We start from the raw sequence: 22362 nt of genomic DNA on the forward strand, positions 1-22362 counted from the left end.
TGCAACATATGAAGGTGTTTGATACAGGTGAGATACATAATAAAAGAGGAGAAAACGAAATTCAAGAAAATACAAATAAAAATAAAAAATATTCAAGTAAAATGATAAATATACCCTCATGTGCTAGGCATGTGAGGTGAATTAACAGTATAAATTAACGTGTGTTAGAAGGAGTGACTAAACGTGCAAGATTTTGGAACTCCGGTCACTAAACTTGCACACACACACAAAAAAAAAAAAACTATAGTGACTAAAGTTGCAAAATTTGACAAATTACAGTGACCATTCGTGTAATTAAATCTAAAAACAAATGCTAATGGTAATGTTATTTATAATATAATAACGATATATATCTCTTTGCAAATTAAAATATTTTTATTTGACATTTCCACCACTGTAGAACAAATTCGATTAATATAAATCCTTCTTTATCAATTCTACATCAGCAATGCATTATTACAACAATTTCAAATAAATAGCCCAACTATCACCTAATACAACATTTCCATTTCACCCAATATGACCACCATTCAACCACGATTAAATTCGATTTACAACAGTTAAATTCTGTTGTAAATCGAGATAATACGGTACACCAGTACCGTTCAACCATTCCGCACCCTGAATAAAATTACCAACCGTAAACAAACTCGCCTCGCTCACATTCAAACTCGGTCGATAACCAGGCCAAGTAACCCTATGGCTCACATTCGAACCTAACCCTCTATTTAAATACTCACCATAATATAACGTACTCAACGATTGATTACCATCCCATTCTAACCAACCCGCCGGGTCAATCACATCCCCAATAGACGATCTCATAATAACCGTTCTCGAATAATTCTTCCATGGTCGTCCAAGGTACGATTTAAACATCGATTGATTAGGAATAAGTTCTGATCCTGCTGCAATTTTGCAATCTAGTATCGAAATGCCTGTGTTTTGGTTTGGGTCATCTCTACCTTGTGCAGTGAAGATGTTTTTTTGGGTTGGGTCGGGTTGTCGGGCGTAGAAATTTGATTTTTGAAATACAACAGCTGCATTACCGAATACGAAGTCGACTGTACCGTAAATGTCGCATTCGCGGTAGAATTGACGTAAGGAGTGAACGTAGAGTGTGTCTTGGTAACCTATAAAGCTGCATTGATAGAATACGGAAAAATCGGAGCCGGTACGTAATGCGACTGCTTGGTGTTTGCTGGGTCCCGCGTAGTTTTCTATTGTTATACCTTTTGCGATGAAATTTGAACCTACCACAACTGCAAATTTGTTCACAAAATTAGAAAAGGTTGCATAAGGTTAAACTAATATTATACAGTAAGATATATGTTACTATTGGGAAAATTATGTTAGTTTGGGAAAATTATGTTAGGGTGTGTTTGGACGAAAGTAGCTGGAGCTGGAGCTTATAGCTGGAGCTGGAGCTTAGGAGCAGGAGCTGGAGCTTGACCTTATTTTTAAAGCTGGTAGCTGGAGTTTATTATTTTTTATAAATGTTTGATAAACTAGCTGGAGCTTATTTTTCAGTTCATAAGCTCTACTTTTTTTCATAAGCTACTACAAGTAGCTTATTTTTTCAGAGCTTATGATTTTCATAAGCTCTACTTTTTTTGTCTACCAAACGAAGCTTATGACTTGGAGCTTATTAAAATCATAAGCTCAAGCTCCCATAAGCTTCCATAAGCTTCAATAAGCTACGCGCCAAACACACCCTTAGTATATTTTTCCTATATATCAATCTACATACATAATTTTCTATTCGTTAAATATGATGAAGCTAACTTCTTTTAAGTTTTAACTAATTTGGTGACTATGGTTAGCTGTATACCGAGAGCAAAAAAAAATGAGTGTTTCTCTTTTTTTTTTTTTTTTTTTGAAAGGCAAGAAACTTTTTATTAAAGCACAAGAAAGGTTACAATCTTGAGATCTTATGACAACTTATGCCAAAGAACAACAACACGAAAAGAACCTAAAAAACTAAATACACGGAGGTGTTGCAAAGAAGGCAACACTAACAAACTATATACAATCACGAACTATTCATTAAATTTAATATGTAGTTTTATGACATGTTGATTGTTTTTTTAATGAAATGATTCATTGTTGAATGATACATCGTTTAATATTCTGTACGTCTATTGGTAACCATTGAATTATAAGTTGTGCTGAATGAAATAAAGTTTTTTGTTGAACTATTCATGGTTAAATTATCATTTAACCATTAAGTACACTTATTTTCTATTAATAACCTCTTAAATTATATCCAGGAATTATATAAGAATAAAAATAAAATAAAAATTATTTTCTTCTATTAGTTCATGTAAACAATGAATACCATAAATATAAATCGTTTGAAGTGATCATTCAAAAATTTATTATAAACAAATTAATTATCATTCATAATGAGGTTCAGTTATTAGAACCTTTAAATTATTAATATTATGAAACATGAATCATTCAATTCAATGCTTAATAATTATACTTTTTCCAAAGACGTGTTAACACTTTATCAAATACATTCCTGCTTATGGGTATATAATTGGGGGCAACATGCCTTATGGTATGCTTCAATACAATTTGAGAAAGATGTGGGGTAAATATGGTGTAAGGGAGATTATTATGGATAGTAAGCACATTTGTTACTTCAAATTTAAGAATGTAGAAGGAATGGAGAATGTGATTAACCAAGGGCCATGGATTGTTAATGGCAAACCTTTATTTGTGGCCAAATGGACTCCTGATGTTGATATTGTGAAGGTTGAGCCAACTAAGTTGCCACTGTGGGTCAAAATGAATAATGTCCCTTTGGAGGCATGGAACAATAAGGGTATTAGTGCTATTGCTAGTAAAGTTGGCAAACCTATTCAAATGGATACTACAACTGCTGCTATGTGTCATAAAGGATTGGGTAGGGCAAGTTATGCTAGGGTTATGATTAAGGTAGAGGCAGAGAAGGGATATGTTGACCATGTAGACATACATTACAAAGATAAGATGAATGTCACAAAAGGAATAAAGAAGGTGAATGTGGAGTATGACTGGAAACCAGCAATGTGCAGTCATTGTGCAGTTTTTGGTCATAATCATGATGTGTGTAAGGTTAGGCCAAGAACTCAAGCAGAAATTATGGAAAAAGAAAGAAAAGAAGATGCAAAGAAGGCAAATGATGGTTTTGTGATGGTTCGGAATAAAAAGAAGGTTGAACAGAAGAATATACAAGCTGTGGGAAAAAAGACATTTACTACAAAGCAAGTTTATGTTCCAAAACAAGTGCTCCAGAAGGACAAGAGGCCAATGAATAAATGGACTTTAAATGATATTAATAAACAGGAATTAAAGAGGAGCATGAACAAGTATGCTGTATTGTCAGAGAGTGATAGTGATAATGGCATCAATGATGGAGATAATGCTAGTGTCTGCTCTAAGAGTGATGAAGATGTTATCATTGATAACCAGAGGATGTATGCTGCAGTGGGAACTAATGAATTGGATGGTATAGGGCCAGGGGTGCTGGATGAAACATACTAGTATTTTCTATGGATTTCAAAATAGCTAGTTGGAATATTAGAGGTATGTGTCATTTGAATAAGCAAGATGAATTGAAGAAATTTATTAGGGAAGAAAATGTTAGTGTGTGTGCAATCTTGGAAACTCATTTGAAGCCAACAAATATCTCAGCAGCTTGCAGCTATGTTTTTGGGTCTTGGCAATGGCAGTCAAATGTTATTCAGAGTCCTAATAGTTGTAGAGTGATTGTGGGATGGGATAGCAGTATTGTGAATATTATGGTTCTTCAAGTTACAAGGCAAGTTATATTTTGCCTTGTTGATAAAAGAATTAAAACCTTTTGTAGTTTTATCTATGCTAGTAATGGTGGAAGGGAAAGACAGATTCTATGGAATGATTTGAAGGGGCAAGCTAACATTTCTAAAGATCAACCATGGATCCTTATGGATGATTTTAAAATTACTAGGAGTGTTGGAGAGTGCAGTTCAGGCTGTTCTCATGATAATGATGAGATGCAGGATTTCAATAAATGTATTAATGAAATTGAAGTTGATGATGTGGGCAGTTGTGGTTTCTTTTTTACTTGGACAAAGTCTTTACAGAATCCTCATTGTGGAACATTAAAGAAGTTAGATAGAATTATGAGTAATGAAAAGTTCCTAGAGAAATTTTCTCAAGCAGCTGGTATTTTTTTGCCTTATTTGATTTCAGATCATAGCCCTGCAGTCCTTAGTTTTCCATCTGCAATTCCAAAGAGAAGAAAATCTTTTAGATTCATGAATCACTTGGCTGGAAAGGAGGATTTTTTAAAGGTTGTGGAGCAGGGTTGATTAGTTCAAGTACAAGGATGTAAAATGTATAAAGTAGTTACAAAACTGAAAAATCTTAAGAGAGATCTTAATAAACTGAATTGGGATAATGGGAATGTATTTGATAAAGTTAAAGTTCTAAGAGTAAAACTCAAAAAAAGTCAAAAAGATGTGGATACGAATCCACATGATCCTGTATTGAAGGATGTATCTTCAAAAGTTCTTATAGAGTATCAGCAGGACAAACAGGATGAACTTACCATTCTAAAGCAAAAGGTCAAAATTCAGTAGTTAGATGATGGTGACAAGAACACTAAGTTTTTTCATAGTGTTTTGAAAAGCAGGAAACAGAAGAACAGGATTGATACTATTTGTAATGAAAATGGGTTAAGTTTTCATGGTGATCAAGTTGCAGATCAATTTGTCACTCACTTTCAGAATCTGCAAACCTGTAGCAGACTTGGGTGAAATTTTTAGCTCCAGGTTGAGTAGAGTTGAAGCTGAAGAAATGATTTGTCCTGTCACAGATAAGGAAATCAAGAGTGCACTGTTTGATATAGATGATGATAAGGCTTCTGGCCCAGATGGATACTCTTCATTATTTTTTAAGAAGGCATGGGGTATTACAGGGCAGGATATATGTGTTGCAGTAAGGGAATTCTTTGATAATGGGAAGTTACTCAAAGAGATTAATGCTACATTGATTGCATTGATTCCCAAGATAGATACTCCTCACAAAGTTTCAGATTTCAGACCTATATAGCATGTTGCAATGTATTGTACAAATGCATTAGCAAAGTTATCTCAAATAGATTGAAGACTAGTCTGAATAAATTAGTTGCATGTAATCAAAGTGCTTTTGTCCCAGGAAGGTCCATACATGATAATATTTTGGTGGCTCAAGAACTATTGAAGGGATATAACATAAAAAGAGGTGCAAAAAGGTGTGTTTTGAAGATAGATATTCAAAAAGCTTATGATACAGTCAACTGAATTTTTATGGCTGATATTTTGAATAAGTTTGGATTTCACAAAAAGATGGTTGATTGGATCATGACATGTGTGACAAATACTGCTTTTTCTGTTTGCATAAATGGAGAAGTCAAAGGGTATTTCAAAGGGGAGAGAGGGCTTAGGCAAGGGGACCCCATTTCCCCTTACCTGTTTACTTTGGTGATGGAAGTATTTAACCTAGTTGTGAAGAAGAATGTTATGAAGAATCCAAGGTTCAAGTACCACCACAAATGTAAGCAGATGCAACTCACTCACATCTGTTTTGCAGATGATCTTTTGGTGTTATGTCATGGTGATAAGCACTCTGTTGAGGTCATCAGACAAAGTTTGGATGAATTTGGGCAAATTTCAGGTTTACTTCCAAATCTTAGTAAGAGCACTATTTTTTTTTTTTTTGTAGCATTCCTCTTCATATACAGAATGATATTGTTCAAGTAATGCCTTTTACTGTAGGAAAACTTCCTTTAAAGTATTTAGGAGTTCCTTTATTGGCTAAGAAGCTGAGCATTAGTGACTGTAAAAGTTTGGTGGATAGAGTTAAAAATAAGGTGAACAATTGGAAAAATAAGAAGTTATCATATGCAGGCAGACTGCAATTAGTGAATTCTGTGTTATCAGCCATGCAAATATATTGGGCTTCTGTGTACTTACTTCCTAGTGGGACTATAGAAGCTATTGATAAATGCCTTAAAGGCTTTTTATGGTGCCAATCTGATAATTCAAGAGGAAAGGCCAAAGTTGCTTAGAAAAGTGTATGTTTACCAAAGGATCAAGGGGGTCTTGGTATAAAGCCTTTTAAGGATTGGAATGAAACTCTGCTTGTTAAACATATTTGGAGAATTTTTACACAAAGAGAGTCACTGTGGAGCAAATGGGTCAATATAGTTAAACTAAAAGGTGGTAACTTTTGGGAAGCCAAGGCTGGTTATAATGACAGCTGGGGATGGAAATTTTTAATGGAATTGAAAGAAAAGGTTAAGCCTCATATTTGTATGGAGAATAGTAATGGTAGGGATGATTACTTGTGGATCACCAATGATGGCAAGAATGTGCAGTTTTCTACAAGTCAAGTTTGGTGTGATTTTAGGAGAAATGGTATCCAGATAGAGTGGCATCATGTCATTTGGTTTCGATATTTTGATCCTAAACATGCTTTCATATTATGGCTTACTATGTTAAAAAGACTGAACACCCAAGACAGGATTCAAAAATGGCTGCCAAATCAGAGTTTGAAGTGTGTTCTATGTGATCAGTGTAGAGATTCGGTTGATCATCTGTTTTTTAGCTGTAAGTATAGTAGGGAGGTTTGGAAAAGGATGAAAGGCAGACTACTGTTTAAAGGTTTGCCGTATAATGTTCATGAAATTGTCCACAGGTTAGCTAAGTATCCATACAAGGATAATATTTGGAATATTATTAATAGAATGGTGGTTGCTGCTTGTGTGTACTTCTTGTGGCAAGAGAGGAATGGTAGATTGTTTAGCCAAAAGAGAAGATCTGTTGATGATTTAACTGAATGTATTTTCAATTATATTCGGTTAAAACTGCTGTTGGTGAGAGTGAAGAAATCTGGTGCCACTTTGAGAGTTGCAGCTATTTGGAAGCTTAATTGGGTGGACTGCAAGTATACTTTGAGCTGATTGTATAGTGTAGTTTTTACAGTATGGTTGTTTCTTGCATTAGATTTGGTTTATGTTCTGTTTCTGTATGTTTGATTGTTGCTGGGATGTGGGTATGTCCAACTCATGTATTGTTTTGAAAATTAATATATTTTGCTTTGCTGGAAGAAAAAAAAAAAAAACTATATGTTTGGGTTATTAAGGTAATTTATTAATTTTATGAAACATAAAGGTTTATACAGTAATTGTTTGCCTTTCTTTTTGTTAACCGATACATCAAACAATGTTAGACACGAAATATTGTTAAAACATACTCCGTATTAATATTGCATTAAACAATTACCAATTGCACTAAGATGCGTTAGACAAGTGGCATCAGAAATGTGTTTTTTTATATCAATGTTTTAAACGTATTTATTGGCACGTACATATAATTGCACTTATTACCATGAAAGTGTGCTTCCTTTATATAGAAAACAAACACACCGACAAAGGGAGTTCAATAGTACAATTTGCATTGTCAATTCCGTGACCTGCGGCCCAACTACATGTCATTTATGCTGTAGATCCAACCTTATTTTTAAACCAATATATTAACCTTATTTGTCTGACACAACCTTTGTTTGACTTGACTTTATTTTTTTGCCTTAACTTAATTGGGCCTTGTGATTTAGATTCTCTTACTAAATCTTTCATGTTTCTTTACTTATTTAAACTTTACATTAATATTATCTAAATATACGAGTATTTACTTTTAGTTAATCAACTATTTAATAGCTAAACATGCTAGATTATGTTCATAGGTAATAGCCATTTATTCCACAAAGATTTCCTTACTATATTAATGCAATATAGTGTTTATTTGAAACTTATTTTTTTTCTCTGAAAAATATTAGTAGTATATTTGATTGGTTAATTTTAAGTACAAATCCTAAATTTCGTATCCAAGTTTTCTACTTGTTAGACGTAGATTTATGAAATCACAATATTTTCAATTGGAGTATAATATTCAAGTTAACAAATGATCATTTGTTTAATGATATCGTGATGCTTTTTTATATATTCAAAAGTTATAATTCTTTAGATGATCCAATGTATATATATTTGAAAGTTATACTGGTTCCACGTCAGAATCTTTAAAAATTTTGATGTTAAGGTTTAACAAAAATGCAATCTGTGACTAGATAACATATTAATTAACAAAAATATGTCATAAAAAGTAATACTCCGTAAGTCCGTAATAACCACAATATGTATCCCAAATTGTGTTTTAACTTTTACCTAGTTTCCAACCCTAAGTCCCTAACCCCTTTAGAATGGTACCCCTATCTTTATCTAAAAATGGAAACAGTTGTAACGTGTGATACCCATATCCGATTTGTGTTTAGCACCCACTAAACGATAATAACTCCTATCAACATCAAAGTACTCTCATGCTTTTCAAAAAAAAAAAAAAAAAAAAAAAAAAAAAAAGTACTCTCATCACAAAAATACCTTAAAACTTAAATATTAACCCCAAATAGAACTACAACCAACATAATCAACACACGTTTTAGTAACGCCGTGATTTTTTTTAGTATATAAAAAAAGTTTAACATGCATAAATGATCGTACATTAACCAATTAATATGACAGGTGGTGAGGTTTTATAATTATTTTTATAAGTAAATCGTATTATATTAATAGTAACTTTAGAGTTATCTTTATTATTATCCAGCAATATGAGTGTAAACAAGTCTAGTCGAGCTCGACTAAGTTCGAGCTCGTTTCAATTAAAATTCAAAAAACTTTAGATCGAGTTTGGCTCGTTTTGAGCTTAATACAGTATACTCAAGCTCAACTCATTTAAAACTATACAAGTTCGAGTTCGGCTCGAACTCAACTTATTTATATATATATAATATATATAACAGTTATTATTACATAATTATCGTTATATATATTTTTTATTACAATAATAATAATAAAATTATTATAATTAATTAATGTATATAAGTAAAAGGTTCATATATGTTCACGAGTTTGTTCAAGTTCGATGTAAGAAGTTAGAGCTCGAACTCGTTTACTAAACAAGCTCAAAATATATTCATGTTCGGACTCGAACTCAAATCAAACTCAATTAAACACGTTCAAGTTTGAACTCGAGCTCGTTTAAGTTCGAATCGAGCTTTTAGGGAGTCAAGATCTAGTAGCAGTCATAATGGTAACAATGATTGTAATAGAGTTACTTACTAACTGTGGCGGAGCGAAAAGTAGTCCATCCATCGATAACATTTCGATTTCCTTTGATCAACGTCTTCCCAATCCCATCACCAACAAACATCAAATTCGACTTCTTATTAATCACTTCCACATACTCATAATACGCACCCGCTTTAATATAAATCACAAACCTAGTAGAACTCGCATTAGGTGCCGCATTTAATGCTTCACCAATCGTCGTAAAATTACCACTTCCATCTTGAGCCACAACTAAATCGTAACTCGTCTCATTAGCCGCTAACTGCAACAACTTTCTATCATTTCTGTTCAACCATTTAGGAAACCGATTAGAAGTATCAACAACATGTTGTTCATTAAACGACGTCGTTTGCGTTCCGTTTAATTTTTTCAACAATGCAAGTGAATTACTAACTTGACGTGTAATTCCTTTTAACGCTTTACGAAAATTACGACTAATTTTGACTTGTGATTTACTTCCTTCAAATCCTTCCAGACACGTGGCTTGATTCGTCATCGCGGCGCTAAGCATTGTACGGAGGTCGTCGTATTTTTTCGCCGGAGATTTAGATAAATCGGAAACGGCGGATTTGAGCTCCGACACGGTTTGAAGAAACAATGTGTGGCAGTCTTCGAGTGCTCGGACTTCGATTACGGTGAGGCGTGGCAGTTTACGGCGAATGTTGGTGACGTTGAAGTCGGTTGATCGGACGTCGGAGATTGTTTCGTTGACGGTTGCGGAGATGATTTCCGGTAACGTTGTGGAGGTGAGATCTGGTACGATGCGCGTTAGTGTGGAGACGCAGAGGTCGTGGTAACGTGCTCCTGCGCATTGTAATTTTGCGGTTTGTATTTGGAGTTTTTTGTGAACGTGTAAATGTAAAGGGGTGTGTTTTGGAAGTATTGTAAGTGTAGGGTGGTGTTTTGTAAATGTAAAGTGGGAAGAAAGGGAGAGTGTGAGTAGGATGAGGACTGTAAATGGAAAAATGAGTAGGAAACGACGGCGTTTAGGGGTTTGTGCAATGAGATTGGATTGCATGATGAATGAGGGTGTTATTATGGATTTATGGTTGATGTGAATTGTAAATGCAAAGTGAGACAAGTTGGGGTTGGTTAAATAGGGGGAAAGTATATTGTCATAAAATAAATATAAAATTTAAATTTAATAATCCTCCATCTTCTTTCTTCGCTGCATTTAGTATAGTGTCATACAATTAAATTTAATTATAATCCATCTTCTTTCTTCATTGCGTTCAGATTTGTAATAATACTATATTTAAATTGATAATAGCAATTAGCAATAATGAATAAACAGTATATAAATGTTTATAATAGTGTAAAATGTATTAAATACAAAGCCCAAATAATGTAGCTTGACTTACTTATACTAGAATAATTGTATTGATGTTCCAAAAAATAATAACACCCATAATGAACAACATAGCCATTGCCATACTTCGTTAAGAGTTAAATTTTCTAAAAGCCTCTAATCAAAAACAGGAATGTAAAATGGAAAAATAAGAGAGAAAAAAAACATCTTTAAAGTAGGGGTGTTTATAGTTTGATTTTCGTTTTCATCGATTTAGAGAGTTTGTTGATGATCGGGCACTTCCTTCATCAAATCTTTACACTATGTGGTTGAACCAAGTCCTGAGAAAAATTAATGTTTTCATTTGGAGATTGACGTTAGACGGGTTGCCCACTCGATTAAATTTCTCACATCGTGGAATGGAAATTCAATCAATAAGGTGCGTTTCGTGTAATCTTGTTGTCGACTCTACCCATCATATTATGTTTGAGTGCGAGCTAGCTTCAGATTTGTGGTGGCGTTTACGTGTTTGGCTCGATAAGGCATTACCGATTTTTACTAAATGGACGAACTGGATTGTTTGGTTTGAAGATTGGCGCGAATTCGAAGACACGAAGGGCAGGTTGTATGTTATTGTCGCTTCTACAGTTTGGCACATATGGAGGTTTAGGAACAGCATTTTATTTCATTAAAAATCGATGAAACGTTGTATTTTGTTCGATTTTATTTGTCTTTTTTCCTTTAATTGGTATTGAAAGGTAAAAAGATTGTAAATTGAAACAATTGACGTTGTAATCCGTTGTAATGGTCCGCGGGTCTTCCCCAGCTCCTTGCTATGGTAGCTAGCTAGTTTTAATAATACTGGTTGTTTGAAAAGAAAAAAAATAGAAGCAAAATCAAGTTTATGGGCTTTGTGGCGTTTTCGTAATGGTCTTGTTTTTCATGATTCGTTTTGTAGTAGAAGTAATTTATTTGATGTAATTAGACTAGTTGCTTTTCGTTGGTTGAAAAATAGAAGTCATTGTGTTTCTAATTGGAACACATGGCTTTCTATTCCTTTGTAATCATCTCTTAGCGTCTTGCTAGGGGTCGTTTTTTCTTATATAATCATTTTTTGGCCGTAAAAAAAAAGAAGCAAAATCAAAAATCGAAACTAAATAAAAATCACAATTGAACTAGATTAAAAATTGAATTCGTATTCATTGAAGACAACAACATCAAACGAGTATAAAGAATATTATGTGTCGGTTAAAGACCTACAAGTTACGATTTGGATCGAAAAGTGTAACCAAGGAACTACATGATAAATACATGCTAAAATGTCTTTAAGTTATTTGAATTTAAAAATAACATTTGAACACTACTTGAAAGCTTATTTCTTTCCTACATTTGATAGCATATAAAGTTCTAGTTGAATATTGTCGGTGATTTAGGTTGCGTTTGATAAATTTCAATCATTAAGCGTTGAATGGTTAATAATCTGAATGATTTAAAAGTTCTTAATTTAGTTGATTCTGAATAATAATAACTAGTTTGATAATCATTTTGAATAAAAGAATGTAAATGATGTAATATTAAGTTATGAACCTACAAAAATAAAATAACATTACAATTATTTGTTAAGTCTTCTTCATATAATTTAAAAATGATGTTACATAAAATTTATACGGTTATTAATAATAGCTAAGACATAAGAGAATACTTCAACTCCGAATGGTTCGGCACTTTATGTTGAACAATTCAATACCATATGTCATTAAAAAGTCAGAAACAAACTGACAAACACGCTGAGTGATTCAACCCTGAATCATTTAATTCCCTTACTAATCAGTACATGTACACTCATAAATTTTTTCTTTTTCATCTTTTATTCTCTTTTTTTTTTTTTTTTTTATATGATGTTTCATTTTAAACCTGTTAGCATTTGGTGGATTATAAGAATCAAACAAAGAAACAAAAGTCGGATTGCTGCTGCTATGAAACTCGCGATCGCGAGGAAGATGATCATGACCAGGAAGGACGATTTCGCGAAAGGGAAAGATGAAGCTCGCGACTGAAAAAAGTCCTCGATCACTAGTTCAGGAACGCGAGGATGGATTTGCATTTAGAATTCGCGATCGCGAAAATAGCGTTGGGAGACCAGAATTGGATTCTAATTTGGACTCCTTGTTTCTTCGCGATTTGGATTCGTTTCACTCTATAAATAGACCATATACATCCCATAACTTGTATGCACGAAATTTATTAAAAATTTACTCTCTAGTTTGATTCGAGAATTAAAGTAATCACATTGATTACATATAATCACGTGATATCTCGTTTTCCTTTAATTTTTCGTATATTACTTTCGTTTGTCGTTGTGAGTGAGTGATTATGCTTAATCACCTGCATTTCAATGTGTTAAATATCCTAACATTATAAACGAATACAAAATGAGCGATAATTTTTACACCAATCACTTTTTAACTATACATTATTTTTTATTTTTTTTTTTATTTTTTTTTATTTTTGAAAGGCAACATATTTGCTTTTATTAATCAAGATCACAACATACAAGGCCTGCATATATACAAAGCCTCCAGCTCACCTAGTACATTTTTGTATATATACAACTCAACACTATGATCCAAATGAATCAAACGCACCATACAGAGAAAAAAAAAAAAAAAAAGAAACAAGCTAATCCCGATGGGTGCTAAGATAGTAACCAAAGTGTGATTAGCCAACTTAGTCACTTAAAAACCTATGAGGATTTACCAACCAACTTTGTCAATCAATATTAATCTTTTTGCACCTCCTCGAACCCCTTTCATAACTTGTAATTTGAATCTCATTAAGAGCCACCGGAGGGTTCCAATTTTTGTTCTTGAAAACCTTTTGATTACGGTTTCTCCAAATGAGGCATCCGCATGTCCATCGAACCGCTTGCCAAATCCTCGCACCTAACTCCGTCATCGCACTTGTTTGATAAATGTTGAATATCTCACCAATGCTAAGACTAGTCGCAACATTCATGCCCCACCAATTAAATACTTTAGTCCAAATATCAAGGGTGTTTTTACAAGAGGATAGCGTGATCTACCGACTCAACGTCACCATCACAAACGGGGCATCTAACCAAGTGGAGGTCAATACCCCGTTTGTCAAGCTCCATTAAAACGGGTAGTCTCTTCTTTTTCGTCCTCCAAATAAACACCTCTACCTTTTTCGGCACCAAGTTATTCCTTAATGTCTCTTCTCGATTGGTTCCCGCACTTAGTATTTTTGAATTCAGAGCGTTTGAAAGAATATTTGTTGCAAAGGTCCCATTATTACTCCACGACCACTCCCATGAGTCAGCCTTTTCAGTCTCCATTCGAACCGATTGTAACATGTTGCACAGGTCAGTAAGTTCGTCTAAGGATCTTCCGGTAGGAGTTCTAGACCATTGACCCGTGATTTCGCACCCAGTTCCATTCCACCTTAATCTGTCACGAGCACAAACATATGGTTCTGTTTCAAACCGAAATAACCTGCAAAAAATATCTTTTAGTGGTGCATCAGCTAGCCAGCAATCGAACCAAAATTTTGCGTCTACACCGTTGCCTAGTTTCCTGCTGAAAGAATTAATGAAAGTAACACCAAAATTTTCGATGTCACTTCCAGAATTAATAATGGAAGACCAGCAAGTATTACGTGCATTCGCAAGAGAATGACCCCCCATGATAAGCCCGCCCGAAGACCCATAAATGCTTTGGATGACCCTAACCCACAAAGTGTTGGACTCGTTTTAAACCTCCACCACCACTTGCCGATTAGGGCCAAGTTTTTACTTTTAAGAGCGCCAAGATTTAGTCCACCCTCCTCGAAAGGAAGAAGAACATTATCCCATTTAACCCATGGTATTTTAGAATTGTTTCCCGACCCGCCCCAAAAAAATGTACGCCTTACACACTCGAGTTTATTGATCACACATTGCAGGGCACGAAAGAGTGAGAAGAAATACAACGGCATACATTATTAAATATTATTTAAACAGTAGATTGTTCAATAGAGTGCATTGTTCAACCGTCCAAAGCACATTAGTTGAGTATTCTTTAAAAAAATGTGGACTAACGATCTCCTTCTTTTTTGTTTGATACGAAGTAATATTAAGGTTGAAAGTTTTAAGGTTGTATAGTAACCTTACACTCTAAAAAATATTTTGTAATAAATTCATAATTAAAAATTATTGTATATCGTGATGTATAGACGTGAAGACGCGTTGCTTTATTTGCAGGAGTTGGACCTGGTCAGCTTCATTTACTTCACTGCTTAAAAATATCTCTACTTGCCATGTTTATTAAAAATGTATTCTTATTCTTATTTATCAGACACCGAAATTTAATTGGATCAGTCTGAAAGTTTGGTTATTATCTATTATTAGTATTTGTTCCAATCAAAGGGAAATGTAATTTAATTAACCTGAATATTATATTATATTATATTATATTATATTATATTATATTATATTATATTATATTATATTTTATATTAAATATATTTTTTTTTTTTTTTGAAAAGCCAAATTTCATTAGAGTAAAAGATGATACAAAGCAAAGCATGTGAGAAACATGCTTGTTACAGGAAATCTAATACTAGACTACTATGGATCGAAACAGATTGGGGAAAATGGAAAAAATAAATAGGAAAACAGATGAATTGTTGTCTAAATGAGTTATCCATGGTCTTCAAAGATGCCAGGGTTGATCAGCCATTTGCTCCAATCTAACGCTTTTTTCTTTGATCTTCTCGAAATCCACTCGAACGACTTTATTTGGACTTCGTTGAGGGTCATGGGGCCGTTTCCTTTTTTTCTTTGGAATAGAATGAGGTTTCTATTGCGCCAAATCAAATACCCGCACACCCATTCAATTGCTTGCCATAGTGTGGAGGTTTTGTTGGGGTGTGTTGAATCGATAACCCCATGGAAGAGTTCTTCGAGCTGCGAGTAAACAGGACGTCGGAGGTTCCACCATCGAAAGACACGAAGCCATAGGTCTTTCGCAAATGGGCAGTGGATGAAAACGTGCTCAACGGTTTCCACATCATTGTCACATACCGGACAACGCACTGAATCAAGGTCTACGCCCCTTTTGTCTAGTTCAACTCTCACCGGGATACGTCGTTGTTTGACCCGCCAAATGAAAACTCCTATTTTTTGTGGAATGATCGGAAGTCGAACTGTTTCTGTTTGTGGAGATGCATTTTGTGAAAGCTTGTCGTCAATTAATTTCGAGAGGATACACGTTGAGAATTCTCCATTCGGTTGTAGATTCCACTTCCAACTGTCTTTTTCCCCAGTACCGAAAGCAAAGCTTTGTAGCAGGTTCGTGAGTTCATTGTACTCCGTTTGCGTCCTACCTGTCGGTTCTCTTATCCAATTCCAACTGAGGCGAATTCCTGTTTCGTGTTTGTTGACCCGATTCATGACCAGCGCCTCCTTTTCACTTTCTAACCTGTATAATCTTTTAAATTTCTCCTTGAGGATAAAGCCATTGAGCTACCTGTCTGACCAAAAACATGCGGAATCTCCTTTGCACAGTACCCTTTCGAATGAATTAGTAAAATCGATATTCAAGTTATTGATACAATAACCAGCTTTTCGGATGTTGTTCCAAGTAACACCCCATCCCGAATTATTTTGGAGAGTTAAAACCAAACCTCCATCCCGCCCGTATATGCTTGTGATTATTTTGACCCAAAAAGCATTCTTTTCGTTTTGAAATCGCCACCACCATTTTCCTAAAAGAGCCATGTTTTTTGCTTTAAGAGACCCGATATTTAACCCCCCGCCCTCATAAGGAAGTAGAATGGTATCCCATTTGACCCAAGATATTTTTGTGTTATCACCCGTCCCGCCCAAAAAAAAAATTCGACGCAAACCTTCGAGCATGTTGATGACGCACGTTGGAGCACGAAATAGGGAGAAGGCGTATAATGGAAGGCTACTGAGGACCGATTTGATGAGGGTTAGACGACCTCCAAATGACATCATTTTCGCTTTCCAATCTCCTAGTCTTGAATGGATTTTTTCAATAAAAGGTTCCCAATCTCGAATGTTGTTCATCTTCTTCCCGATAGGCAACCCGAGATACGAGAAAGGAAGGCAACCCACTTGGCATCCATAGGAGTTTGCCATATCTTCTACTATGGATTTTTGAACCCCAATCCTATATAAACAACTTTTTGAAACATTCACTTTTAACCCCGAATAGATTTCAAAGCATTTTAGTATATTTAGTGCATTTCGGACGTTTCTTTTGCCCCATTCTCCAAATATTATAGTGTCATCGGCGTATTGAAGGTGTGATACAACTATCTTATCTTTGCCGACTTCTATTCCCTTGAAGAGGCTGTTTTGAATGGCTCGCTTAATAAGAACATTTAATCCCTCCGCCACAATAATGAATAGATATGGGGAGAGAGGGTCGCCTTGTCTTACACCTTTTTGTACCATGAATTCCTCGGTGGGAGACCCATTTACTAGGATCGAGATTGAAACCGATGCTAAGCATGCTCGAATCCAATTTATCCACTTTACCCCGAATCCCATTCTTTCCATTACTTTAAAAAGGAATTCCCAATTGATGCTATCAAACGCTTTTGCAAAATCAAACTTGAAGATCATGCACTTTTTCTTTTGTCTTTTAATTTCATCAATCATCTCGTTAGCCACTAGTATACCATCAAGAATGAAACGACCTTTCATGAACGCACTTTGCTCTTTTCCGATGACCTTGTGGATTATCCTTTGAACTCTTCTCGATAGGATTTTTGAAACGACTTTGTAATAGCTTCCTATGAGGCTAATCGGGCGATAATCACTTAAGCCTATTGGATCGTTTTTCTTAGGTATGAGTGTGAAAAAGCTAGCATTACAGCCTCTCGAAATCAATTCTCTACTCCAAAACTAATCTAATGCATTTTTCAAATCTTCCTTTATAAGCCAAAAGAACTTTTTGAAGAAACTAAGGTTAAAACCGTCAGGACCTGGAGCCTTTGAGGGATCACATTCTTTTATGGCTTCCCATATTTCTTCTTCCGAAAAGGGTGTTTCCAATCTTATCGCATCCTCAGGACTTATTTTTTGGAAGTCCATCGTGTCAAGGGAATCGAAATGGGGGTTGGTGTTTCTTGAATCTTCAAATTGTTGTTTGAAGAAATTGAATATCTCTTGCTTTATACTTTCTGGATTTTCGTCCCATACTCCGTTGATGTGAAGACCCCTGATGTTTGACCTGCAGTTTTTTCTTCGAATGGCGGCATGGAAAAAAGCAGTGTTCTCATCTCCTTCAGCAGCCCATCTGAGCCTCGACTTCTGCCTTAACATATCAGATTTTTCTTGTTCCTTTTGAAGCCAATTACGTCTAGCGTCCATCCATCTCTCCCTTTCTGTATCTCCAAGTATTTCCCTATCAGCCTTTTCTTCGAACTCGCCAACTAATTTCTGCCACGAATCAATCTCAGCATCCAGCGCACCATATCTTGATTTACTCCATGATCGTAAGGCATCTTTTACATTTTTTAGTCGATCCTTAAAGATACAATCTGCCTTGGAATTTGTAACCTGCTTCTGCCATGCTTCTGTGATGACACACTCGACATCCTTAGAGTCCAACCAAACATCGAAAAGTTTAAAGGGCTTGGGCCCAAAATCCACATGATTATCACGGAGTACTAGAGGGCAATGATCTGATTTGTTTCGATCAAGTGCAATAACCGACACGTCCCCCCTTGTACTGAGAAATAGATCGTTTACCAAAAAACGATCTAGCTTGCTAAATTTTTTTCCATTATCACAAATCCTCGTGAAACGCTTCCCTACCAATGGAACCTCAATCAAGTGGCTTTCTGTTATGAAGTTATTGAAGTAGGTTGCTCTCCTTTCATTAAATTGACAGTTTTGCCTCTCGTCGCTATTTCTAACCTCATTGAAATCCCCTCCAAAGATCCATTCGACATCAGGATAGATCATGAACTTCTCCAGACAATCCCAGAAATTCTTTTTTTCATTGTCCTTGTGCGGTCCATAAACGTTTACCACTATTGTATCGTTTTGTTTTCCAATCCACTTTCCTTTGATTGCAAGGAAATTGAGCTTTTCGACTGCTTCCGTGACGTTGAAAACATTTGGATTCCAGATTGTAAGCATTCCACCCGATTTACCTACTTTCGGCTTTTGGACATATTTGAAGTTGGGAGATCCCCATAGTATCTCTATCCATCTATCGTCGACAATGTTGCATTTTGACTCTTGAACTAGAACTATATCCGGACATTCTTTTTTCATCATTTTTTTAAACCATCCAATCTTGTTTTCTTTTCGGTCTTCACAACCGAAACCCCGAATATTAATCGATATTATCTTCATTAAAAACTTATTGAATCGAAAGACGTTTCAGTGTTCTAATGGGATGTTTCGTCCCATTGAACACCAAGTTTCATACCAAACTCTTTTAACCCTGTACTCTTTGAAGATAATATTGAGCTGTTGTTCGAGCTCCTCTTCTCCCTGTTAGAGTTAGATCGTGGTCTTTGAGGTCGTTCCAAAGGATTCATTCTTGCCAAACTTTTGAATTGCAGGATTCGAGAACGGTTTTTTGGGTTTGTTTTTTTGGGTTTTTGCCTATCAGGTTTATATATAAAATAAAAATATTCAATTTCAAAACACAAGATTTGGATATTCGGGTCTCGAAACAAGTTATGACCCGGAAAATATGATCATTCTTTCAACTGCAAATCTTATTAGTTTTACATTCTCTAAAACAGATAAAATTTACCCTATTTTTGTTAGATAGGGAGGGCAAACATGTTTACTTATATTTACGTGATTTGATTAATTAGTTATCTTGTAATTGTTTTCAATCTTTTTTATAGACCACGTCAAGATATATTGTTTGATGAAATTTTTTGTAAAAAAAAACGAGAGACATGGGTAATTTCAATTCCAACGCTAGGGGTGTATTTGGATGAAACTAACTGGAGTTTGTGGCTGGAGCTGGAGCTTATGGACTAGAGCTGTAGCTAGAGCTTATTTTTAAAGCTGGTAGCTGAAACTTAGTATTCCTTATAAGTGTTTGGTAAATTAGCTGGAGCTTATTTTTCAATTCATAAGCTCTACTTTTTTTTTCATAAACTACTAGAAGTAGCTTATTTTTCTAGAGCTTATGATTTTCATAAGCTCTACTTTTTATATATACCAAACAAAGCTTATTACTTGAAGCTTATTAAAATCATAAGCTCAAGCTCCTATAAGCTCCCATAAGCTCCTGCGCCAAACACATCATAAGTCTCTTTAACTATGAGTTACATTATTTTTCTCTACCATGTTAATCATGGTGCCCATCGTTAGGGGACCGTTAGATAGTCAAGTTTAATTTTTTATTTTTTTAAATTTCTATTGTGAAGTTAACAAGTAGGTTAACTTTATTTCTAAATGTAAACTCACAGACATACATGATATCTTTTACACACACATAGATATGTTCATCCGAATTGAACCTACAAACTCTTGGTTGAAAGAGTCGTCTCAGTATCATTAGGTTAATGACCCTTTAGTTAAAAAGAAAAAAAACTCACAGACATACATGATATCTTTTACACACAAATAGATATGTTCATTCGAGTTGAACCTACAAACTCTTGATTGAAAGAGTCGTCTCAGTATCATTAGGTTAATGACCCTTTAGTTAAAAAGAAAATTAGGTTAACTAACTAGTATTTATTGCATTGTCTCATTATTATTTTAAGTTTTAAAAATGGATGTATAACATATTAAAACCATGAACTTCGTATTAGATAAATATTGTTGCCGGTGCGAGGGAGTGGTTATGATTTAGTGCGGTGGGAAAATTTTGTAATCGGGTTGAAGTTAGAGGTGTACGGTACATGTGCTAAAAACAAAAACATTCAATATTGATACATGTTTTTTTCCTGTTTAATAAATACATAAAATGAAAATGCAAAAGAGACGTAATTAAGGTGTCTGGTCATGTAAATATATATAAACTCAGATCCTAACGAACTCTATGTCTCCTTCGATGTCGATTGATGTCAATTATATAAGAGCGTCCAAACATTTTAATGATTTATCTTTCGAGTGTAGTTAACGAAATTCATTTTTTTTTTTTTTTCGAAAATCAACCATATCATATATTATTAATGAACTCAAACGAGATGAGAATTACAACAACGAGTATATCAGCACGGAAAGGAAAATCAAAAATCAATACATATGCGTGTTGCAGAGAGCAACATACACCATTACATATGAATGAAACCACACATTTAGTGCATAACTAATTACCACACGAACTTGGATTTGTCAATCAAGCAAGCCACTTGAACTTCTCGTTAAGAAATTCTATATTTAATATTGTGCAAAGTTTGATACTCTAAGGGTACGACAAATGGGGATCTATTATTTTTATCCATGGAGTTGGAACGTATTGAGGAAAAAAAGTGAAACAAAGGCTCAAACTTTAACATATAAATATACTAAAAAGCTTTTGATCGTGGAAGGAAGGGTCCCAATTGCCCTAACAAAAAACATAAACATCTGATACTCGGTGAGTTTGAGCGACGACACCAGATCAGAGCTAAGTGATAGACGATAAATGCGATTAAACTGCTTTATAACTGCTCGATTTATAAGTACTGCGACGTGCATTTCGTGTCATTGCTTGTCGACCTGCTTCTATTTGTCTAGATGTGATCCAAGCGGGTTAAAGTGCCTGAAGAGCATCTTACTAAAACAAACAGTGTTACCATGATAAGATATTCCCTTCATTCTTTCTCGATGTTGTTTGCAAAATCCGGTTCTTTTAGGGTTATAGTTGATGGTTTGTTTTGAATTTCATCTCTACTACAGAACCGGACGTGAGAGTTTCTTCTCATCCAACTTTGTATTTTTTTCGCGAAGAGTTTAATTATTTATTAACATAAAACATACCATTTGAGAGGTGATCCTCACACACCACTTTGTGATTCATTTACACCTAAATTACTATTATACCATTAATTATACTTGAATAATATTATAAGCTCAACTCCCTAGATTAATTTAGAGGTATAACTGTAGATATTTGAAACATAAGTGTAGATGGATCAAAAAGTTATGTGTGAGGATCACCTCCCATTTTTAATACGTGTTGAGTTTTTTTTATACATATTGTCACAAAGAGTTTGATTAATTGTTGAGATAGTATGATTATAAACGGCAGCCTCAGTTGGTTCTGGGCCTATATCCTTGAAAAAAGAAGGTGCAGGTTCAAATCCTGGGGAGTTTTCTCCAAGGTTGTGCCTCTCAGAGGCGGACCTTCAAGGGCAGGGGCGGAACTTAGTTATATCCGGAGGGGGTGCCCGCCCCCTCTGAATTTGAAAAAAACAAAAAATTTACACTAAATTTTTTTTTTTTTACTAACAAATAAGGTTTTTTTAGTGTTTACCCTCCTGGCATTGAAACTTTTATTAAATTTTTACATTCGCCCCACCTGTGTCCGGATTCAAATTCCGCCACTGTTCAAGGGAGGCGTGGAAGGGTGTCAGCCCTCCCAGTATTTTGCGTTATTAGTAGAAATTTAATATTATACAGGTTTAAAAAATAAAACTTTTATATATTAGCCCTTCCAGAAGTTAATATTATACAGGTTTAAAAAATAAAACTTATACAGGTTTAAAAAATAAAACTTTTATATATTAGCCCTTCCAGAAGTTAATATTATACAGGTTTAAAAAATAAAACTTTTATATATTAGCCCTTCCAGAACTTTTATATATTAGCCCTCTGGTATCCATCTTTCACTCTGTGTGGGCCAAGCAGTTAATCTAAAGCATTATGGGCACACTTTGCGCGATAGAT

General features: G+C 34.8%; 1 protein-coding gene across 1 annotated transcript; it reads right to left on the reverse strand.

Annotated features, from left to right (window-relative positions):
• Positions 1-540: 540 nt before the first annotated feature.
• On the reverse strand, positions 541-10211 carry LOC139840726 (pectinesterase-like). Its single transcript, XM_071830975.1, has 2 exons — positions 9185-10211; positions 541-1262 (listed from the first exon to the last, which is right to left on the reverse strand). Exons 1-2 carry the CDS (start codon positions 10209-10211, stop codon positions 541-543), a joined length of 1749 nt encoding a protein of 582 aa, XP_071687076.1.
• Positions 10212-22362: the final 12151 nt, after the last annotated feature.

Source organism: Rutidosis leptorrhynchoides, chromosome 1, assembly GCF_046630445.1.
Source record: "Rutidosis leptorrhynchoides isolate AG116_Rl617_1_P2 chromosome 1, CSIRO_AGI_Rlap_v1, whole genome shotgun sequence".
In the NCBI taxonomy this organism is placed as follows: domain Eukaryota; kingdom Viridiplantae; phylum Streptophyta; class Magnoliopsida; order Asterales; family Asteraceae; genus Rutidosis; species Rutidosis leptorrhynchoides.